Source organism: Furipterus horrens, unplaced genomic scaffold (genome assembly GCF_987537825.1).
Source record: "Furipterus horrens unplaced genomic scaffold, mFurHor1.1.pri manual_scaffold_6, whole genome shotgun sequence".
In the NCBI taxonomy this organism is placed as follows: Eukaryota; Metazoa; Chordata; class Mammalia; order Chiroptera; family Furipteridae; genus Furipterus; species Furipterus horrens.
The window spans coordinates 83,072,511-83,094,574 of NW_028327176.1; the positions used below are offsets into that span (position 1 = coordinate 83,072,511).

At 45.8% G+C, this 22,064-nt stretch overlaps 3 protein-coding genes and 1 long non-coding RNA gene across 5 annotated transcripts; 2 read left to right on the forward strand and 2 right to left on the reverse strand.

Moving 5' to 3' along the window:
• Window positions 1-1,992: 1,992 nt before the first annotated feature.
• On the reverse strand, window positions 1,993-11,871 carry LOC150006646 (uncharacterized). Its single transcript, XR_016511965.1, has 3 exons — window positions 11,698-11,871; window positions 9,367-9,457; window positions 1,993-2,056 (listed from the first exon to the last, which is right to left on the reverse strand). It is a non-coding gene; the product is annotated as an uncharacterized LOC150006646 (long non-coding RNA).
• POLR1H (RNA polymerase I subunit H) lies at window positions 7,101-9,973 on the forward strand. 2 transcript variants are annotated; one of them, XM_090281950.1, is made up of 5 exons: window positions 7,101-7,239; window positions 7,423-7,578; window positions 7,788-7,906; window positions 8,100-8,209; window positions 9,936-9,973. In XM_090281950.1, the coding sequence occupies exons 2-5, from the start codon at window positions 7,443-7,445 to the stop codon at window positions 9,958-9,960; spliced, it is 390 nt and encodes a 129-aa protein (XP_090138076.1). In that variant the 5' UTR covers window positions 7,101-7,239; window positions 7,423-7,442; the 3' UTR covers window positions 9,961-9,973. The 2 variants fall into 2 exon arrangements, with proteins under 2 accessions (XP_090138076.1, XP_090138077.1); XM_090281951.1 differs by having other exon boundaries at window positions 7,806-7,906.
• A 101-nt stretch (window positions 11,872-11,972) lies between the features above and the next one.
• Window positions 11,973-14,104, forward strand: PPP1R11 (protein phosphatase 1 regulatory inhibitor subunit 11). Its single transcript, XM_090281952.1, has 3 exons — window positions 11,973-12,262; window positions 13,329-13,437; window positions 13,884-14,104. The coding sequence occupies exons 1-3, from the start codon at window positions 12,194-12,196 to the stop codon at window positions 14,084-14,086; spliced, it is 381 nt and encodes a 126-aa protein (XP_090138078.1). The 5' UTR covers window positions 11,973-12,193; the 3' UTR covers window positions 14,087-14,104.
• A 961-nt stretch (window positions 14,105-15,065) lies between these two features.
• Window positions 15,066-21,101, reverse strand: RNF39 (ring finger protein 39). The gene is made up of 4 exons (XM_090281948.1): window positions 20,303-21,101; window positions 18,164-18,186; window positions 17,857-17,948; window positions 15,066-16,431 (listed from the first exon to the last, which is right to left on the reverse strand). The coding sequence occupies exons 1-4, from the start codon at window positions 20,663-20,665 to the stop codon at window positions 15,854-15,856; spliced, it is 1,056 nt and encodes a 351-aa protein (XP_090138074.1). The 5' UTR covers window positions 20,666-21,101; the 3' UTR covers window positions 15,066-15,853.
• Window positions 21,102-22,064: the final 963 nt, after the last annotated feature.

A 22,064-nucleotide genomic window follows, 5' to 3' on the forward strand; every position in this document is an offset into this window, starting at 1 on the left:
CTGTTTCCTCTCTCCGCACTGGTTGACTGTTTGTTCCTTCTCTATGTTCCAATTTGTTGATTTGAACTCTGGGTTTTATTTCCTCACCATTTGTCTCGTATGTGTTTTTGTTCTTTTCAGTATGAGTGGTTTTCAATCCCTTCTCATCTTTTTCCAAATCTTTTGTTAATTCTGTAAGCCACCTTATAACAATGGCTCTGAACTGAGCCTCTGACAGGTTTCTTATTTGTTCATCTGTCAGATTCTTCATCTGTTGCCTGGTGAGCTGCGCCACAGGGATTTCTATAGTTGTCTGCCTCATTTTCACAGATTTGCGTTTTGCTTTCTTGGGCCAGCTATAGGGGGCAGAGGCTGTGTACTCGTCAGAACCCAGCAACCGGCAGTGATCCACAACCTTTTTCGCCGCACTGTGACTCTTTGTCGTCACTACCCCGCAACCAGTGGCAATCCGCAACCTATTTCATGGCGCTGTGGTGCTTTGTGTCGGGGCAGTGGTCCAAGATGGATTCCTTCCATTATTCTCCGCTGGGAGACCCAGATCCATCCTCCCACCCTCTGGGCCTCACCATCCGAGGCAATGTAGTGGCTGCTTTTCCCAGCATTGGGGTTGGGAGCTGCTGTGGCTCGACTGCAGCCAGGATTGTTCTCCCTGCCGCTGTCCCTGGTGCTACCGCAGACAGCACTGCCCACTTTCGCTCTTCTTACCTGCCCAACGAGCGCCACTGGTTTATAACTTCGTACGTTGGGCTTCCGTGTAGTTTTATTTTCTGGAGTTTCTAGTTATCTTTTGTTTTGAGGTAGTTGTATTCCTTTCTAGTTGTAGAGGGAGACCGAGCGTGTCAGTTTAAGCCTCCATCTTGGCCAGAAGTCCTACCTGGGGCCTTTAATAAGGTTTTATAACCGTTTTCTCTTCTTCTGTATTCAGAGACTTTTCCATAAGAATATTTACTTTAACCTGACTAGCTGGAAAAGTGGATATGCAATAACGCTTTCAAACTCTTTTATCCTTTTCTGTATTCTCTCATGTTTCTCTGCTGTAGGTGGCTGTTTCTGGCTTTTTCTCAAGAATCTTTTCTTGAGTCTTTGCTCTGTAAGTTCTCTCCCTCAAATTACACATTCCTGGTGATCTTTAATTTATATCTGTTCCCTCTCATTTACTGTTTTCTTCTCTGTGCATTCTGGATACCATGTTCTTCTGGCATCATTTTTGGGAATGTTGTCTCACTAGAGGATTATAGTAATTTTCTAAACACTTTCTTCTTAAATTCTTTGACCTGTCCTGCTCGATGTATGTGCCTCTCTATGTGCTTCCACTTCTCTCTCTCTCTCTCTCTCTCTCTCTCTCTCTCTCTCTCTCGTATCAAACAGTACCATTTCTGAATCTCTGTGCTTTGGGTTGTTTTCCCCTCCAATTTCTTCTTGATTTCATTGGCTGTCTCATTCTTTCATCATTTCCACCAATCTTTTATAATAATACCCTGCTTAGGCAAGCCAGAAGTCAGGAAAAGATCTTGCTCCCTACAGAGCATTTCATACTCTTCTTGATTTTTCTGAGTTATCAGTTGTCTTGCTACTTTTGCATGTACACCACCTACATTATATCAGAGGGACAGAATTTTATAGTGTCACCATGTTTTTTTACACTACACACTTTTAAAAAGGAGCTTACCCTGACTACTGACACCAAGAAAAGATCAGTGGTCTTTTATTTACTTTGGTGTAAGAACTGTAATTTTATTCCCATCATTCCTAGGTGAGCTCTGAAAGTTTAAGTATTTATACCAAAGTAACTAGTTTTTCTTAAAATATATAGTGTTGGGAGTTTTCAAAATACCTTGTTTTGCAAGTATGGATATAGCTAGAAAACATTTGCCAGTGTAGATACACTATTCAAGGGTGTCACTTTGGTAGAGAGATTTAAACCTAAGGTTCTTCCCCTTACTAGTTTCAAACTATATGATGCGAAGATAATTTATTTACGAATATTTTTTTCTCCAGTGAGGACTGCTGACCTGAAGCAATCATGGGGTCTTTAGATGCTTTAACCCAGGCTAATCTGAAAAATAAGAAAGCAAAGATAGATTGAAATGTTGGAGGTGCCAGAACATATCTCACATACTGACTAAACCAAAAAACCCAAGTGTCTTGGCCAAGGCCAAGGATATTTCTACTTAGAAACAGAAAACCTGCTAACAGGTAAGACTACAGCAGGGCTATTTCCCCATGGAAACCAGTGCATTCTTATGGTGGACAATAATAAAATGAATGTTTTTTAAATAAGAGCATATCATCCTTTCATATAAATTGAAAGTGTACCTGTCTTGTAAACTCAATGAAAACCATTCTGAATCTTGGGGCAGGGGAGACAGATTTCTTGGTGAAGCATTGCCCAAGCACATCTATGTCAGATTGCTCAGTTCCCCTGCCTCCACTCCCTTGAGATAATCCTAGACTAATTGTTATCAGTTCATTCTCTTTCTGTAGTTTCTTGATCTGGGTCCCCTCTGCTCTCTAATCTTTGTTCTGAAATTCTGTTCTTTCTTAGACTGCCATTCATCCTTCACCATTATGACACCATTCCCTGTTGAAACCCTTATGATGAGAATTTGTGCTTACTCTGGGTTTATTTATAGGACAGGCTGATGGCAACACAAGTGAAAACTATCAACTTTTTATGCCATCCCTGGTCTAATCTAAGTTAACTGTGAGGTCATATATAAGCCACCACAGATGCCTGGAATTTCACCTCTATGCATTTTGTTAACACTATTTATGGATAAGGAGCATGGGCTTTGAAGCCTGACAGGGCTATGCTTGAATCCTGATTTCACCACTTCCTAGGTGTGTGACACAGGGAAAGCAACTTAATCTCTTTACATCAGTTTCCACATTTATAAAATGGAGGTATAAGACAAAAATATGCCTCTTGGGATAATAAAGAACAAATGTGAGTTAAAGAAATTAGCATAATGCTTGATATATGATAAATTCTCAATAAATGCCAGTTGTCTATTCTCCACAGGTCAAGCCCCTTTCTGTGAAGTGTTTGTATAACAGTGATTTTGCTTTCTTCTGAACACTTAACATTTTTATTTCTACAACTCATTTGAAAATGCATCATGGTTTACATTGTGATATCTATATTCAAATATCACTTTTAAAGTTCTGATACTGAAATTGAAACTCATAAAGTGTGGGAATTATGAAAGATGTTTCATAGTGATGATGTTTCCATATTATCAGAAAGGATCTGATATCAAATATTGGATCTCACTGACCTCTTAGGTACATTCTTATTTCCCTTACTATGTACATCTATTTTGAGATTTAAAAAATGACTATCTTCCTTTTATTTCTCAGTACACAGCATCTAGCACAGTACTTAACATTAATCTGTGATCCCAAGTTCTCATAATTAATTATTTGTTGATCGGTGATTATCCTTATTACATAATATCTGAGCATCTTTCTCTTATGATCCCCAAAACATTGTATCCATTTTTTATTAAAACATTTCCTAGTATTCCTTGAAGTATACAGGCATATTTGTTTTATATGTCTGTCCTATGTTCTCACATTATGACCTACCAATATGCTTTCATTGTTATCTAATTAGTCATTTGTACTTTTTAAGGTTAGAGAACATAGTTTTCAACTTTGCAGCCCTAGCCTCAACTCAGAGACTGGCATAGGAGCTTAATAAATACTAACTAAACACATTGTAAGCTTTCAATGGAAAAAGGCCATGACTTACAAAATCTGTGTTCCTTTACTGCATTGAGACAGTATTCAACTCATGGTGGGCCTCCAAAAAAATGGGAAAGTTGGTGAGGGAAGAGCACTAATTTCAATTTCCATTTTCAAAGGAGAGAGACAGACAGAGAAGTGAGAATAAAAATTGCCTACCATCATGGACTCAGCAACATTTGTAAGACAGACAACATGACAACCAGGTAAGTAAAAATTATGGGGCTTGTCACTCTCTGGTAGCTTGAGCAGAGTGTAACAGGAAATAAAAACTTGATACTACTCTGACTTACCATGAACTAGAATTAGAAGAAGATGTACTAAAAAACTGATAAAAAAGAACTCACACACTGACAGTTTCTTTGTAAGCATATTGCAAGGACCAGCAGTTCCAGTTCCTGCTTGTATTCAGTACAAGAAATGGCCTTGACCACCATTTCGGTTGATGCAGACCACCGAACTGCAGGAATTTGGCTGGCACTGACCAGCTAGCTCCAGGATACTGACATTAAAGGCCCATAACATGGCCAACAAGGACACTGCCTGCTCATCCACAGCCTCTCCCCCAATCTTTGTTCTCCTTGTCCCTCTCCCTCCTTATAAAAATCACTACCTGCACTGAGATGTTAAGATGGGCTTTGGGATGAGAGTCCATCTTCCATTTTGCCAGCACCTGAATAAAACCACTTTCTTTTACATCAGTATCTGCCTTTCCAGTATTAGCTTTCGGAGTGGCAGGCAGCTGGACTTACATTCGGTTACAGGAGTTTTAACCCCCTCACTATTGCGTCTTTTCCTTATTGCAGAGAAAGGAAGCCCAGAAACCACAGATTGTCTCTTTCAGAGGAGAAAAATAGTGATGGCTCTAGAACATTTATAGGTAGGAGCTTAATATAGTTATCTGGTTGGGTGGGGATGGAAGGGTGGAAAGGGAACTACAAAACCCATTCAGAAGCTGTCCCTTCAGCACAAGTTTCTACTTTAGATTGTATTTACGGATGATTAAAAGTAGCAAGATTTTCTGAAGCTTTTGTCCTTATGTTTGATAAAAGATTTGGGAAACGTCAACTGTCCATCTAATGGATGATGATGATGATGATGCTAAGAGTTGGATGGGAGGCAAGGGAAGAGGTAAATGAAAGCCAAATTCGACCTAAGTCCTACCAAAGGATAATCCGATTGTAACAGAACCCACAGGCTGCCCTGATTGAAACAGAACTCAGACTGTTCAGTAATGAGGGGCCCCAGTGCCTCCCACCAAAACCATAACTCTACTAGAGTTTGGTGGAAAGAAAAGGGAATGTTTATTTAAAGGCTATACAGATTTAGATTAATGGCGGATTTCTGCTGTTATGTCTTATTTTCTTTAAAAGACCCACAAACACATAGTTCTGCCCCCCCCCGCCCCCCGCCAAACAAGGCTAGTTTTAGAATAGAAAAGTCAGAGGTACCATTTCCCTACTTCCCAGACACAGTTCAGTTTTACCAGCAGCTCCCAATCATTTGAGCCTGACTAGGAAGGTTTTGCCTGTGTCCTGCTGTTCTCCAGCTCTTAATTCCAAACCACGTGGAGTTCCCAGCCTCCTTGCAAACTACATGAAGTTCTCCCTTCCCGTTCAAAGCTGCATGGTTCTCTGCAAAAATGCCTGCCTGCCGCCTTATTTTTAAATCCCTGACTGCTGCCTGTGAGGCAGTGGGTAGGGTGACTAATTGCAGTCACTCATAGAATTTTATGCAAGCCCTGTAAGCTTTTCATCACCATTCTATGGTCAAAGTCCCTCCCATCTGCTTGGGGACCCGTCCCCGCTCTGTAACACCTTGACTAAAGTTAGTGTCTATGAAGAGGTGGTCTAACCTCTTCTGTTTTGCCATCTACAAAGTCCTGAGCCATATTGTTAAGAGTAGGGTCCCCAAAACTCCCCAGAGCTTAAGGTTGGGGGATGGTGGAAGGGGATAGCTTTCAAGATGCCTTTGCACATCTATGGCTGGTAGCTAGTGTCTTAGTTATGCAAATGTTTTGGTTCTTCCAAGGCCCCAAGGAGATGGGAGGGGTTTTGACCATAGAATGGTGAGGAAAGAGCATAAGGGGCCTGCCCACTGCGTCACAGCCCAAGGTCAGGGATTTAAAAATAAGGCAGCAGGGAGAGCACCATGCAGTTTTAGAAGGAAAGGCTTTGAAAGGGTGGAGGGAGATCCATGTGGTTTTGAAAGGGAAAAGGGAGAACCATGTGGTTCTGAAAGGGAAAAGAGAACCATACAGCTTAGAAGGGAAAGGCAGGAGAGAACCATGCATGATCCAGTGCAATACAGCACATTTTCCTGTACTGTTATACAGAGGCTGATTATATCGTACCCCAGATCCTGAAGGAGAGAGAGGACAGATAAGGGATAGGGAACTATTGGGCTTGGTTTGGGTTTATAACCCTTTGGGGAGCAAGGGAAGTACTGGGTCCGGTGGGAGAACAGGGCTCTGAGTAGGAATGCTTACAGCCCTCCCCAGGTTGGAATATTATAAATAAAGACCTGTTTTCCTAAACACTAATTGTTGGGTTTTACACCAAGGCACCACGTGAAAGAACCCCCTTTTGCTCCGTAACAATATCCCATATCATTTGTTTCCTTTCATTCCTCTGTTTTCACCCTCACCACTTCCTGTCCTTTAATAAGCTGAACCACCCCTTCCAGAGGCCTGGAATAGCCCCCAAAGCACAGGAGCCAGGTTGGACTCTGCAGAAAGCCCTTATTTGGCCTGGTGCGCCCAAGGAGTGCTAAAACTCTTAACTCCCCAAAAGCTTAGCTTTCTTCTTTTTTTTAAATTTTATTTACTAATTTATTTGTTTATTTATTTATAGAGAGGGGAAAGGAGAAAGAGAAGGAGAGAAACATCACTGTGTGGTTGCCTCTCACTCGCGCCCCCTTTGGGGACCTGACATGCAACCTAGTCATGTGCCCTGACTGGGAATTGAACCAGCGACATTTGGTTCACAGGCCAAAGCTCAATCCACTTGAGCCACAGCAGCCAGGGCAGCCTTATTCATTTTTAAACCACCGCGCAGCCCCAAAAGGGAAATAGACTAAAGAACAGCAGGAGTTGTAGTTCTCTATTGCTAAAAAATTAGTACTTGGTAAGGTTAGTACGGACCAGGTCCCTGTAAAATGCAAGACCAAGAAAATAAACGTCCCAGGTTTGGGTTCAGAGAGGAAAAAGCAGCAGAGCGCGCATCAGTTACCCGCTTTCTTATATGAAGTCTCAGAACAAACATTACCACGACACTCCTACTTCCCTTCAGAGAGGCGCCACTCCCCCTCCAAGGTTCTCCGAATCCCGCTTGCGCTTACTTATGACGTAACAGCTCAATCGTGAGCCGGAACGTGTTGGCGCTCTAGTCCGCCTCCTGCTTTCTGCCCTGCTACCCTCACTAGACAGGGCGCTCTAGCCCGCGGAGTTAGCTGGCGTCTTTCGACTGCCCCAGGAAAGCCCCAAGTCTGGCGGTACCCGAAGGAGGGGCTGGGAATTGTGGACTATGGGGCTCTGTGGTCGCAGGGGCCCGGAGCGTGCGTGGGAGGGGGCTCGAGTTACGTTTGCTTAGGTCCAGATACAGAATAGAAATGATCCCTGTATAGGTAGGGACTACTCTCTCTCCGTTGTTAATAACCTTCTCATTCCGTTCTCAGCCATCGACCACCTATCCGTCATGGACCTCGCGCGCACCTGCTCCAGCTTCCAGTCCGACCTGGATTTCTGTCCTGATTGCGGTTCAGTCCTGCCTCTGCCAGGGACTCAGGATACAGTTACCTGTACCCGCTGTGGCTTCTCCATCAACGTGCGAGGTGAGGGCCTCCTAGGCAGCGGCCCCACCTGAGGGCCCAGAGAGGAAGGATCGGAGGCTTTGGGACCTCCAGAGCGGTTCGATTGGAATGGGACACTAAAGCAGGAGATCAGGCACACTTGTTTCCGATAGAAACGTGAAGGGAAGGATGTAGGCCTAACCGAGAGGGAGTTCCATGCGTCAGCTCCCTCCGTGTGTTTGTACAATCAGTTCTTCTTGCCTGCGCAGACTTCGAAGGGAAGGTTGTGAAGACCTCAGTTGTGTTCCATAAACTGGGGACAGCCATACCTATGTCGATGGAGGAAGGACCTGAATTCCAGGGGCCCGTGGTAAGTTAATGACATCAAGGACGGGTCCCACAGGGAGGGTGGGAAAGAAACGGAGATCTGGAGAGTTTTGTACCCAATTCCAAGACAGAAGAGGGGCCATTAGAGCAGTAGTGTCCTGGGAGTGTATCAGCTGCTTCCTGTGACAAGTAGGGGGCTATGACTATGCCTCCCTAACCCATCAGTTGCTTCCCAGGTTGACAGGCGCTGCTCTCGCTGTGGTCATGAGGGAATGGCATACCACACCAGACAGATGCGCTCAGCTGATGAAGGGCAGACTGTCTTCTACACCTGTACCAACTGCAAGTGCGTACCCTTTCCCTTGCCTCTGCCTGTTCTCAAGTTAACAAATCTAGTGATTTACTTTTTGTATGGAATAAACAATTCTTTCTTTTGGTCCCATTCATGTTTTCTACAGTTCTGATAATAGGGAGATTTGTGGTCGTTTTATGTTTTAAAATTACACTTTTCTTACCCTTTTAACACAAGTGAACTAAACATTTTAACATACTTAAAAGGAAATGAAAAATATAGAAGACAAGTATTGCTTAGTGGTCTGCATGTTATATTGGAATCTTCCACTATATTCAAGGAAGTTGTACTTTAGTGAGAATTAGTCATGCATGATTTAAGTAACACAGGCTCTTTAAATGGCTTTAAGAACTCCTCTTTGTAGTGTTCTGCAGTTTTACTACAATATATCAAGATGTGGCTTTTAAAAATTTATTTTTGGGGAATTTGTTGGATTTCGATACCGAGGCTTGATCTTTCTTTTTTTCCCTATCAGCTTTGGAAAACTATCAATCATTACCTCATTGAATATTACTTTTTACCATGTTTTCAATTCTCACATGCTGGAGAATGTTTATTATTAGACTGTCTATCCTCTCTCTGTCTTTCATATTTTCCATCTCTTTCTATGCTGCTTCTAGATAATTTCTTCAGGTCTCTCTTCCAGGTCACTGATTCTGTCTTCAGTTTATTTCAATTATTACATTAAAAACTTTTTTGAGTTCTACTTCATTATTTTAGTAATTTCCTCAATCATTTTTAATAACTTCCAATTCCTTAGTCATATTTTTAATTGCTCCTTTTGTTCTTAATATATGTATTACATTTAAGTACATTAAACATGGCTATTTATATTGCCTCATAATTCCGATACCCACAGTTTTTGTGGGTCTGATGCTGAACTGGGAATTCTTTGAGGTGTAAGGGTAAATGATGTATTCTCAGCGATTGTGTTTCCTATTCAGGTGCCTTGAGGCACTACCAAGCCAGAATCACTTCACATAAATTCTTGGTATTAGGTTTTTTTTTGGACTAAACGGGTAGTATGAATTTGGGCTGCAAATTCATGTAAGGGCTAGTTTATAGTTAGAAAATCTCAGGGGAGATTTTTTTTCCTCTACCTAGTGACACAAATTCCCCTTCTGCAGAGTTAATTTTTTTTTCCTTGTTACCTTTACACGGAGGGGTAGCCACTTCGGGGTTCCAAATTTATGCAGAGTATCTCCTATCAGACATAGGTTTGTCTCAGGTTCTTCCATATGGCTGTCAAAACAGCAAGAAGACCATGGTAGTAGGGGTTTCAGTTTTAACTTACCTGTTTAGTTTCCTGGTCTTACATCCTTTACCCAATGTGAAGACTACCTTTACTTTCTTGCCATCTCATCAATGGATTAAAAATATTTATTGTTAGATATATCTTTTGAGACAATTTTCCCCAGTCTTACCTACTTATTTAAAAAATTTCTTGTTAGGTCTAGTTTATCCTCTAAAAAAAAATCTTTTATGCCTAGTACTTTTTGTGTCCCAAGAAATCTGCATTCTTCAAGATCGTGATTTGTTAGATATATCTTTAATCCCAACATTTTTAGTTGGCTTGAAGTTGGAGGATTGTTTAGGGAAGCTAGTCTTCCACAATGTCATAAATAAAAGTCCTTCCTTGATTATTTGAGTATTTCATCTCACACTGCTAGAACCTCTTCCTTTGACCAACATAACAAAGAAATCCTTTCTTTTCCCATAGGCTCCAGGAGAAGGAAGACTCTTGATTTTTTTTTTTTTTTTTCTGGGTGACTCAACAATCTCTTCTCTTCCTTGGAAGGTGAAGAATATTGGGTTCCTAGATCCTTGTCCATCCTCTGGTTGCAGTATTTCCTTCCAGAGGAGAAGCAGAACATCATGTGGGGATTACCATTGTCCGCAGGGTGCTCCTATTCCTAGTTGAATTTTCCTATTAAAGCTATGTTTTTCAGTAAAACCCAGACATGTGTGTTACTTATAATCTTTCTTATTCCAACTTGAATTTAAATGAGCTTAGAGATATATTTGTTCATTTAACAAATGTATCAAGTACAAAAAGATGTAAACTAGTAGATAAATTTTAAAAAGCCAAAAAAATGAAGCCAGCAATGAGGCTGACATTACAAAAGCAATTATAAGTATTTTCTTAATATCTGAATCTATTTGGTTCCCGAGTTTAGGGAAACAAAAAATGAGAGTTTGGATAGTGAGAGAGCAACATAAAATTTAACCATGCCTATTTGATATGTAAGTTTGGACAACAAAAAATATGATACTAAGGGACACCAGTCTGTAGTTACTACAGGTGAACACTTTGGAAATTATTTGGTTTATTGCTCTTGAGATAGCTGTAATATATATTGTAATGGATTCATATAAAGAAAGAAAACAGTAAAAATTAAAAGGAATCCCATTCCACAGAGATTTGTTATTTTAATGGGCTATACTATACATGCCTAATTGTATCTTGCTTTTTTCAGTTTGAACCAAAAAACTTAAAAGGGATAAAAATATATAGTCCAGGAACAGTAAACATGTTCAAATTTTAGTCTGGGAATCAGTATTCCTGCATTTCTTGGCTTAAATGGTGATCAAGGTGTGAATAATAATGATTATCTTGTAATTGTGTGACCCTTTGTATATTCAGAGATATACTGTCAGACATATGCTATGGTGTTTGGCCCCCTCAGCAACTTTGAGGGGAGGGCAGAGCAGTTTTCTGTTGACTTCCCTGCCCCACTCCTGAAATGAATGAAACAAATTTGCTCATTGTTTCTACTCTACCTTAAGCCTTTCCCTGGCCCATAACATTGACTAGATAAAATTCAAGTTTTTCAGCAAAGCATACAGGGTATCCAAACAACCAAGCCTGCCTGTCAAGCCTCACCAGCACTCCCCTTACTCCCAGCTTTGTACGTACATCCCAGCTGCACATCCTTCACACACATATGACTCTGTAAGCTACTCTTTTAAAAAAAGTCTTCCTTCAGATTCTCTTTAAACCTCTTGCTCTTTGAGAAATGTGTACATATTTTTATCATAGCATAAATTGCCCTGTATTATAATTTATGATCATTTCTCTGCTCACTCATTACCCCAGAGGGTGCTGGCTGTATGCAACTAAATTCAGTTTCACAGATGTGTTTTATGTCTACGTTAATATCTCAACGTCTTATTTTTTTGTTAGTGTTAAACACGCCAATCTTTCCCACTAGACCGGGAGCTAAAAGGAAGGGTCTCAGTGTTTCATGCGCCTCCATCTTCAAGACCTGGTGTGATCATAGGAAAATATCCAAGTTGAACATGCATTAAGTGCACCGCTCGAACACTTACAGGCACAGGTCACGTACTAGAACCCAGTTTCCTCTTTTTTCTTCTTTAGAACCCAGGTTCTTAATTGTGTTTCAAACGGCTCTTAGGTCCCCTTTCTGTAATTCTCGTACAAAACAATAAGGAAACGGAAAGGACCACTGTAAGGTCATTACCTTTGCTCCTTAGTTTCCCCGCCCTGCCACGCACCCAGTGCATGGGGGCGGCACCGGGTCTGCAGCTGCTAGCCTGGCTCTCCCTTCTGGACCGCCCACTACTGCTTGACGGGCGGTCCCCAGCTGCCCTTGATCGCTCTCCTCAACCCCTACAGTGACTTGTCTTCCGCCAAATTTGCGTCTCCTCCCTGCGGCGCCTGCGCACTGTTACATTACGGCGGAACTAGTCCGGCGACGCCTGCGCTTTGACTGCCGGGGAAGGGAAAAGGGGGGCGGACTATAGGGCGCGTCACACTCGGAAGCAGAGAGCCGGAAGTGGGGTTGGACAGGTTTTCCCCTGGGGTGGGGAAGTGGAGGCCCAGGAGGAGGGGTGTAAAAGAAGGTGGAGGATTCTGCCAGCTACTCGAATCCGATACCGATCCTCTTAGACCCCAGAGACACAGAACAAAGGAAGGGTGTCTCATCCCCCATCCTCCCTTTCTCCCTTTTCTCAGCCATGGCCGAGACAGGGGCTGGGCTGAGTGAGACCGTCACTGAGACAACGGTTACCGTGACAACCGAGCCCGTGAGAAAGGCGGGGGGCGGTGCTGTTTAGGGGTCTGGGAGATACCGTAGGGGAGGGGATAGAGCTTTGGACAGTTGCTGGAGGGGCTGGGCTTGGGGATATGGGAGGAATGGGGTTGAATATTTGGGGTTGGGAGAATCGCAAGGTCTTCCGGGTATTTGGAGCGGCAGAGATGGTGCAGAAGGCCAGTAAGTGACACGTTAGGATGTAGGTGATGCTGCTTGGGGTGGTGGAGTGTATAATTAATAAAGAATGGGAACCTGGGGATTAAGGAGCGAGAGAAATACTGGGGGGAAATGAAGGACAGTGTAAGAAAGCATGACTGGAGGCCAGCTGTAGGGGAATTTGACTGGAAGAATACTTATAAATATTTGTTGAACGGATGAATGTAAAAGGCAGCAGAGAGAATGAGGGAACAAATGAAAAGGAGTGAAGATAATAAATTTTGAAAAAACAGAGGACATGTAAATAGAGACAAAAGGTAGCACTTTTGCAAAAACAGGTTAAATTGTTTTCAATGGGAGAAGGTTGTAACAACTGCATTAAGGGAGTTTGGAATATTAGTTACCAGAGATTCCAGGATGCTAGGGAGTAGTTGGATAAGAGGTAGGGAGGGCTGGGCTTGAGGATGAGAGAGGTGAGAATGGAGTTCCTTCTTTAATGGGAAAAAGAATAGAGGATCTGGGGGGAAAAAAAGATCAGATTGGTCATTGGGACTGAAAATAATCTTCATGTATTAGTACCACTAAGGATGATTTGAGGAGGAAAATGAAGAAACAGCAAGGGCTATATTTTCCTTTGAAGATTTGCTGGGACTTTACCTAGGTTAGGAATTTTTACTTCTTTGAATACTAGTGGTTAACAAGAACAGGAAATACTACTGTATGATTTCTCAAGGAGGTCAAAGACTTGTGCTATTTCTTCTTCTTCCACCACTCAACTGTTCTGGTGCTGTCTGTGATGCTGATTGATCTGGAATAGGGCCAAGAGGAGGCCCCTGAGAAGGAGTGGGAATGATCAGTAGGAGGGGACTACATAGGTATGCCTATCTCTATTAATCTTCCAGGAGAACCGGAGTCTAACCATCAAACTTCGAAAACGGAAGCCAGAGAAAAAGGTGGAATGGACGAGTGACACTGTGGACAACGAACACATGGGGCGCCGGTCATCAAAATGTGAGTGATTGTTGGCCCACGGTAACCCTGGAGTTCTGGCTCCCATATGTATATGTTCTACTTTCTCATATGCACTGACCATCCTGAAGCCTCCAGATGCCCCAATCCTGTTGCTGCCCTGGTGCTTCTCTGGCATCAAGGAGAGGAGGTTAAAGTTAGAGAGGAAAGAAGTACAGAAGGGTTCAAAATGGGATGAGATGTGCCAAGGCTTGATGGCAAGAGGTATCGGAGGTGGGAGAAGTGGAGCTTTGGATTCCTGGCTTTCTAAAAGGATAAGGGGATTGAGTGTTTGAGTGCCAGGGGGTGGGCCTGGGAAAGCTGGATCCTGGAAGGTAGTCGGAAACTATGGTGGAAGTAGGAATTCCTACTAAGATCCAATGGGAGTGGAACTGACTCTACATCTTACTCTTTCTCCTTTTTAACTGGGCTCCTCCTTCCAAATCCAGGCTGCTGTATTTATGAGAAACCTCGGGCCTTTGGTGAGAGCTCCACGGAGAGTGATGAGGAGGAAGAGGAGGGCTGTGGTCATACACACTGTGTACGGGGCCACCGCAAAGGACGGAGTCGTGCAACCCCTGGACCGAGCCCTACCACCCATCCCCAGCCTCCTGACCCATGTCAGCCTCCTCCAGGGCCAATGCAGCACTAAATTCACTTTCCCCTACCATTCCTGTGTCTATCTGTCTCTCTGACCCTGAATATATTCATGTGGCTACTGGGGGACAAAACCCATGGACTGATCATTCTCCAGTCCCCCATTCCCTCTCCTCTGCCTGATAGAGGAAAGAAGAGGAGGGTGAACAGAGATGCTGGAATTCTGATTTGCTGCTATTCTAGAACCCAAGCTTCTTGGATTCCCAGCCCTATTTCCCTCAACCCCCTACAATATACATCCTTCTTTTTCCAGGGGTTCAGGCCTCCTGGTCCTAGTCACTCCCCTTAGTTCTCACTGCCAAATTGCCTGTCCTGGGATCCAGTTTCTTTGCCCCCTGCACTTTGTACTTGAGTCCCAAATATTGCTATTGGGTTTCCAACAGCCCCAAGCTTTCACTGCCAGGGTCCCAGACAGATTCCAGGAAATCTTGCCCCAGCTATGCTTATTAATCCTGGCTTAGAGCTATTATGCTAATGTATTTATCTAGTCTGAACTCTTAGTCCTTGCCTGTGGTATGTGAGGTGTTATAGGAGGGCTCTCAGCCATTCCACTCCCCTCCTACTCACTTCTCTCATGCCCTCAAGAGGAGTTGGGAGGAAGAAAGGTCTTTGCCATTTTCACCTTTATGGAAATTGAAAAAAGAAACAGTCGTGTCCTCTCCTCACCCTTCTCATGTGATCTAGGATTTCTGACAAAGTTGGCTTCAAGAGTGGCCACTTAGAGCCAAGTGTCTTCTCAGTTTTTGGTCTTCCAGCTTCAGAGACACATCCAACATTGTCCCAGGTAAAGGCAGCAAAAGTCAAGAAAGAGATGGGGTATGTCGCCTACATTACACTCACCCCTTCTTTCCTAGGCTTTGATGTTTGCCAGTCCAGATGTCCCTCTCCCTTGGCCCTCCCTACACCTCACTGGGGTCTGAATATCATTCTCTAGGCCTCTTGCCATGCATACTTGCAGAGATCAGTCAAATCCATACCACCACAGAGATCTCATTTATTGCCACAGATGCACAAAATAAATAACCCAACATCATAAAACGTGTTAAATACGGGCCCATTTATACATATGGTGAAAGATGTGAAGCTATATATAAGAATGCCTTCAGGTTGTATGAGACATTCCCAATTGAGGATAGGAGAGGTAGCACCATTGGTTTCTCATTGTGAGCATGTGCACGGCGTAATTTAAAGAAGGTTCTTAATGGGAAAGGACTATGAACATGGAAAGCATGGTGGAATAGAATCAGTCAAGCTTGTTTTTCAGGAGGAGAATCCTGTTTCTCTTGAGAAATTCGAGAGTGGATAGGGCAGGAAAGCCCCAGCCTTAAAGCTGTAGGGAAGGCACTGGACATTTGAGACTACCAGAGGCTGGAGTGGGAGGTAAATGAGGAGCAGGGACTGTGTGTGGTAAACATGGGCTGTTGACTAATTCCAATGGGGCAGGGCCTATTCCCCAGCTCAGGCCTAGAACTGTGTAAGATAGATGGGGAGAGCAGTTGGGAAGTACTGGGGTAGCTGTGGGAGAGGAGCATCCCAAGAGGAGGGAGTGGGAATGGATTCAGCTTTGGGAATGCATGTGGAAAATAAAGGCCAGTTGAGGTCTTACCATTTGGGAAAAAAGACAGTGTTGGGGGATGAGTGTCTATCAGTACTCTGGGCTGTGGGCATGTGGACATGCTCCCTGCATGAGTAGGGAGTTTTAAGCCCAGAAGCAGCAGCCTTGCTAAAGGCCAAGCCAGAGAGAGACTGTGGGTCAGGTTGTTTAGCCTTCTGCCGGCACAATGCGCAGCGGAGCTCGTGGGTCTCGAGTGCAGAGCAGTGGAAAGATGCGCTGCCCCAGGGGCCCCGGCGCCTGGAAGGCGAACAGCAAGTCAAGGGAACGACTGTCATAGAAGGCTACGCGGCCCCGCTCCCAGTCCAAGTCCACGCGAATTCGCCTTGGTGGGGGCCCGGCACCACCCAGCAGGGTGGGCTCCGGTGCTGTGAGTGCCCAAAGGCGGCTGCCTCGGCCCTCTAGGGCCCACACAGAGCTTGCGGGGCACAACCCTACACGGCCCTTGCGTTGCACCGACTCCCCGGCCGCACCCAAGGCATAGTGACTCTCCATGTCTTCATCCTCCCCAGAAGGATCTCTGCTTGAGGTGGTATCCGAGGTCTCCACCTCCCAGCAGTGGCGGCCAGCCCCGAAGCCCTGAGCACCCAGCACAGCAGGGAGCTGATCAAAGCGTGCTGGGCTGTCAGGGGGCTCTGGAGTCCCTGGTGGGGCCAGTCTGACGCTGCGGCGGTCAGCAGAGATGAGCAGGCCACGGTGTGCAGTGCCAGGGTCCAGAGTCAGGTCGGCTGGGAAGCGCAAGATAGGGAGAGGACCAAAGTGAGAAGGGTTTCTCAGTCAAAGGTGGGATAGGAGGGAGAATAATCAGAAGGCACTTCAAAGGCCCCACAACAGCTTCAAAGGTGGCTGTGGGACCAAAGAGGGTGAAGGCATATGAAAGGTAGTTTCTAGGCAGACCAAATATGTGCACTAATGCACCATTTCTGTAGAATTAGACTTGGAGAAGGACCTGCCTAGCTCAGGGCAGGGGACACAGTGCAGAGATGAAAAGAGAGATCGCCTGGTTTCTGGGGTGAGGAAAGAGTGAGGCTGATTTGACCCTAGGGAGGAGTGAGGACTGATATCTCAATCTGCAGTATCTGGGGCGGGGCTTGAGAGCTGGGTCAGCATGATGGGGAAGGTGGATCTGAAGAGAGAGACTGATACCACACACTGGAACCCCAAGTGTCAGAGGGGAGTGGCAAAGGGAGGAATCCTAGATATCCTGACAAACCAACCCACCCACTCACAGGAATAGGTGGGAGTGGATAGGCCTATTTCTATAGGGAGAGTGGGACCATTTGGTGATGGCCAAAGGGATCAGAAAGAAACAGTCATTGGACTGCAGTGTATGGGGTACCTTGAGAAAAGACTTTTGGATCCGGGGTACTAGGAGCAACCTGGGTTGGGCGGGATGGTGGTGACCGAGAGGGTGGAGCATCTTCTCCAGAGAACAGCCTTCAGAGTGATTGAGGAAGGAACTGCCTAAAAGCTGCAGAGAAGCCCCAGAGTCCCAGGGGCAGGGAAATGCAGAGTGCTCTGATCCTTCTGGAAAGGATTGAGGATAAGTGGTGGAAGCAGATTCCTGAGAGGCAGCTGACCTCTAGGGTTCTGCTGTGTAAGTGTTTGAAAAGGTAAGAGGAGAGAATGGCTGGGGTATGCAGAATTGAGAGTAGACATTGTTATGGGTTGAATTCTGTTTCCTCCCAAAAAGATATGTTAAAGTCTCATGGTACCTCAGAATGTGACCATATTTGGAAATAGTCTTTATAGAGGTAGTCAAGTTAAAATGAGGTCATTAGCATGGGCTCTAGTCCAATATGACTAGTGTCCTTATAAAAAGGAGAAGTTTGGACCTAGAGACAAATGTGTACAGGAAGAATACCATCTTCAGGCCAAGGTACATCAGAGGCTACCAGAAGCTAAGAGAGAGTCATGGGACAGATTGTCACAGTCCACAGAAGGAACCCAAACTGCCAACACCTTTATTTCCACTTCCAGAATTGTGAGACAATAAATTTCTGTTTAAGCCACTCAGTGTGTGATGCTTTGTTACAGCATCCCTAGGTAGCTAATTAACAGACATCAAAAAGGACTTGATTATTTTTGAGAGAGAAAAAGAAGCAAACCTAAAATAGACTCTCATTCACTTTTCTCCCTTCTGCCCTCCTTACCTGTCAGTGTGTGAAGCATGTTTTTGACCACTGGGTAATCTTCAGGGAGATTGTCCTCTGAGTTAGATGACTTGGGTGTTGGGGTATCAAATCTGGACAAGTGAGGGAGAAAGGTCAGGAAACCAGTAGATGCTCTCTTCCCTCTGTTGCCTTCTCCCCTACCTCATTCACATCTCTGGAGAAGGAAGGGGTAAGGCACACCCAGAAAACCTGCCTGTGAGTGGGTACAAAGATATGGGCCCAGTGAGAAGGTGATAGATATGGCAGCTAGTAGTGGAAAGGAAGGAACAGTAAAAATGGAACTCACCTTCTCCATGTCTTCCTCATATCCTGGGTGGGCAGAAGAAAATATGGATGTGAGCTCTAAGCTTCATAATGTTGGGAGTCCTCCCCCTCCTTCCCACTCAGGTGAGCTGAGTCTGAGCTGGTGAGGGCCCTCCCCAACTCTCAGCACATATCCTCTTGACCACTATGCTCTTTATTCCTCTGTCTCCCTCTCCTTCATGACCCTTCCTTCCTCTCCATCACCACTTATTCTCCTAACACCTCAGGCACTGTGCTCCCCTTTTCCGTTCCCCAAGGGCTCTCAGTAAACCTCATCCATACCCTTTTCTTTCTTTTTTTTTATTTTAATACTCACCTGAGGATATGTTTATTGATTTTAGAAAGAGAGGAAGGGAGAGAGAGAGAGAGAGACATCAATGTGAGAGAGAAACATCCATTGGTTGCCTCCAGTACACACCCTGACCAAGTATCAAAACTGCAACCTAGGTATGTGCCCTGACCAGCAACTGAACCAGCGATCTTTTGGTATATGCAAAGTTGCTCCAACCAACTGAGCCACCTGGCCAGGGCTTCATGCCTTTTTCTTGCCCCTCAAAGTCCTTACCTTTTTCTGCTGCCCCCACAACCCCATTCTCTATCTCTGACCCTCTCCTTATTCACCTTCCTGAGGGTGTATCCTCTTCCACCACACAGACCAAACACATACTCAGAGCCTTTGGGCTAAGGGTTAGTATATAAAAACCTTATAATAAATCTGCGTCACTTCTTGCCACATAAGGCCAGTGGCATTCATTGAGTCTTTTGCTTTGTGGTCTCTACTCTGGCCAAGGAGGCATCTGGACTTGAATGTATCCCAGGAAGGAAGCTCAACAGATCTACAGGCAACCATGGAAGCCAGGAAAGGACACTGTATACCCCACCCCAACTCCCTGTATGGGGAATTCCTCCTTCCGCCTTCCAGGTCTAGGGAGAATGACTAGGGTGGACCAGTATGATGTTGAATGGGAAAGAGGAAAGGCAATTTGCCTAATTAGGCCAATTACACCTAGACTGATTAGGTCTATGTAGACTTAAAAGGGGGTCGAGAGCCCCGGCTGGTGTGGCTTAGTGGATTGAGTGCTGGCTTGTGAACTGAAAGGTCAGTGGTTGGATTCCCCATCAGGGCACATGCCTGAGCTTCTGGCCTGGTCCCCAGTTAGGGGCATACAAGAAGCAATCCGTAGCTGTATCTATCACACATTGATGTTTCTCTCCGTCTCTTTCTCACTCCCTTCTCTAAAAATAAATAAACAAAAATCTTTTTTAAAAGGGGCGAGGGGTTGGAGTGTGGAAGCAAGGCCCAAGGGGGATTAGCTGCTGGGGGGAAGCAGGTTGAGAATCCTGAAGGCACCTGGGGGTCAGGCAAGGTAATGGGGTTGGTTGATGGCTAAGGAGCTCAAGAGGTGTGTAGCTGGTGGGTGGGTGATAAGGCTGGGAAGTACAGGAGCCAGAGGCTCCAAAGGCAGTTCGGATTTGGCCTCCAGCCCTCACTTCCCCTGCCAGGGTCTCTGGGAGGAACGAGGACAACAATAACAAATAACACTGAGCTCAGCTAGGACCCAAGACCACGATGCTGCAGGGGGTTTTAGAGATACTCGCCTCTCCCTTCCTCCCTGCTTACCTGGCGCCCTCCTTCCCTGCCCCTCCCCTGCATTTTTTTCTCTGCTCTCTTCAGACTCCCCCTCCCCTATGTTAGCTCTGACCTCCCCACCCTCTTCCCAGTCAGCTTCTCTCTCTGCCGATTCCCCTCTTTCTGGGTGTCCACGCTTCACAGGGGTCCCAGGGGGCCCTGACATTCCGTCCAGTACCCCGGCACCTTCTCTGCTCCCAGCTCTCTCACAGGACTCAGGCAAGCGCCCAGCGGTGCCTCGACCCCCTCACCCCTCATCAAAGTGTCAACTACTTCCCACTGTTTTTTCTGGCCATCTGTCACTTCACTTAGAAGACTCGTGGTCAGTACCTGCCCTTCGTCCTTTGCTTTTCTCTCCTCAATTTCATCCTTCACCTCAACTGCCATGAAGGCCCTAGCTCGGGTGGTACCATTCCCCGCTTCCCCAGGGAGCCCACGAAGCTTCCCCTTCTCCCGACCGCAGCGAACCCATGAAGCGCACTCCAGCCTCACCTCTCCAAGCGGGTCCAGGCTGCCCATGGTGGGGATGCGGCCCCCTCGGCGTCTCCCAGCACGGGTCCCGGGCTCGGCCAGCTTCTCCCTCAGTCCGCGGCTGATTCGCACCTCCACCGCCAGCCGCACATTAGATCTCAGGCTGCGCCGGGGGCACAACAAGCCGCAGCAGGGGCAGGCAGTGGGGGTCGCCTCGGTGCCTGTCGCAGTCGTGGTCCCCCAGCGGCGTGCCAGGCACGCGCGGCAGAAGCTGTGCTCACACGCCAGGAGTACTGGGTCCTCGAAGGGGCCCCCGCACAGTGGGCACGTAGCCAGCTGCTCCAGACGCTCCACCAGCCCTGGGCCCAGTACAGACGCCTCCATGGGAAGCCAGAGACTGGACGCTGTCCCTTCCACGACTGCCTGGAAGCCTTTGTGTGCGCAGATGGCGGACCACCCTTGTTGCTTGCTGAGTCGATGCCCTTCTCTCCTCCCGCATTAACTTTCTGACTCCTCTCTGTCCCCTCTCTCCTCATCCGGTCCTGGTCTTCAATCTCCCCACCACGCACGCCAGGCTTTATAGGAAGGGAGGAGGCCCCTGAGGAAGGTAAACATCAGGCCTTGCGTAACATCTCATCTGGTTCTCCAGCTTCCCAAGTAAGGTTTGGGGGAGGAGGGCGGGAGGAAAGGACACTTGGATCTCAAATCAGGAAGGTGGTCACTGGGGGAGGGCGCTCTAAGGGCAAGGTAGCTGTGTGTGGGGAGGGTAGCCCCTTCTCACCCCCTGAAGAGCCTGAATCTCACCTCCCTCTTTGGCCTGTGGTGTGCAGGTGGGCCGGGAGCCCAGGCTCGCTTTTGGCTTGTGTGCCCACATCGCTAGGGTATGAGTCATTCCAGGTGGCTGGCACACCTACATCTGGGGGCTGGTGCAGGAAGTCTGGATCCTGTTGTGTGTGGCTTTGGCAGGCCTCTGAGTGTTGGTGTGTGGATGTCATTCCAGGTGCCTCTCTCTTTCCACCTTCCTTCCTTACCTTTTAAGGACTTCAGGACACTCTGAAGCTTTAGGGTAAGGGGTGGGTAGGAGGTGCTCACACTCCTGCCTCAAAGAGTCAGGGTAGGGCTCTCTCAGCTCTACTTCTGGCTAGCTCCCAGGGCCTCTCTTTTTACTTTCTGCCTGTGTCTCTCTTTCTAATTCTTTCTTTCTATTTTTCCCTGTGTATGATTTTATTTCCACCTTTCTCTCTCTCCTTCTTTGGGATATACCCAAGAGTTATCTGTTTCAAATCTCTTGGTAAAGTGAGGTCCAGAGAGTTGGCATTGCCAAGGCCACACAGCAAAGGAATGACCAGAAGTAGAGCCATACCCACATCTTCTAACTCATGACCTTTCTGTGATTACACCAGCCTCTTTTTTTAAAATTTCAGATCCCTAGAACTCTGTTCTGTTTTCTGATATTTTTCCTGATCTTCCCTGTGCTCTTTCCTCACCTCCATCTCTCTGTCTCTTCCTTCCTTTCCCCTCCTCTACCCACCTCTCCTATCTTCCTCTCTGCTCCCTTGTCTTCCTAGATTCTCCACCTATTTCTAGCTAAGCCTTTCTGTCTGGATACCCTTGGGGGTTTGTGAATATTCATATGTCTACTACTATGATCATGCACACTGTTGTACAAATGTGCATGTGCATCCATCAATGTCTAAATGCCCAAAAGTGCATGGACTTATATACAGGTACATTTACACAATGTAAACATCACAGAGATGTCCAAAAGTGTCATACACACTGA

Excerpts from the sequence above, each read along its gene's own strand:
- PPP1R11 (XM_090281952.1), top strand. The coding sequence starts at position 12,194 with ATGGCCGAGACAGGGGCTGGGCTGAGTGAGACCGTCACTGAGACAACG. Across the intron at positions 12,263-13,328 it reads TTACCGTGACAACCGAGCCC|GAGAACCGGAGTCTAACCAT; the intron begins GTGAGAAAGGCG and ends TTAATCTTCCAG. Across the intron at positions 13,438-13,883 it reads GGGGCGCCGGTCATCAAAAT|GCTGCTGTATTTATGAGAAA; the intron begins GTGAGTGATTGT and ends TTCCAAATCCAG.
- POLR1H (XM_090281950.1), top strand. The coding sequence starts at position 7,443 with ATGGACCTCGCGCGCACCTGCTCCAGCTTCCAGTCCGACCTGGATTTC. Across the intron at positions 7,907-8,099 it reads CTGAATTCCAGGGGCCCGTG|GTTGACAGGCGCTGCTCTCG; the intron begins GTAAGTTAATGA and ends GTTGCTTCCCAG. Across the intron at positions 8,210-9,935 it reads TACACCTGTACCAACTGCAA|GCTCCAGGAGAAGGAAGACT; the intron begins GTGCGTACCCTT and ends CTTTTCCCATAG.
- RNF39 (XM_090281948.1), bottom strand. The coding sequence starts at position 20,665 with ATGGAGGCGTCTGTACTGGGCCCAGGGCTGGTGGAGCGTCTGGAGCAG. Across the intron at positions 18,187-20,302 it reads GCCTGGACCCGCTTGGAGAG|GATATGAGGAAGACATGGAG; the intron begins GTGAGGCTGGAG and ends CTGCCCACCCAG. Across the intron at positions 17,949-18,163 it reads ATGAGGAAGACATGGAGAAG|ATTTGATACCCCAACACCCA; the intron begins GTGAGTTCCATT and ends TCACTTGTCCAG.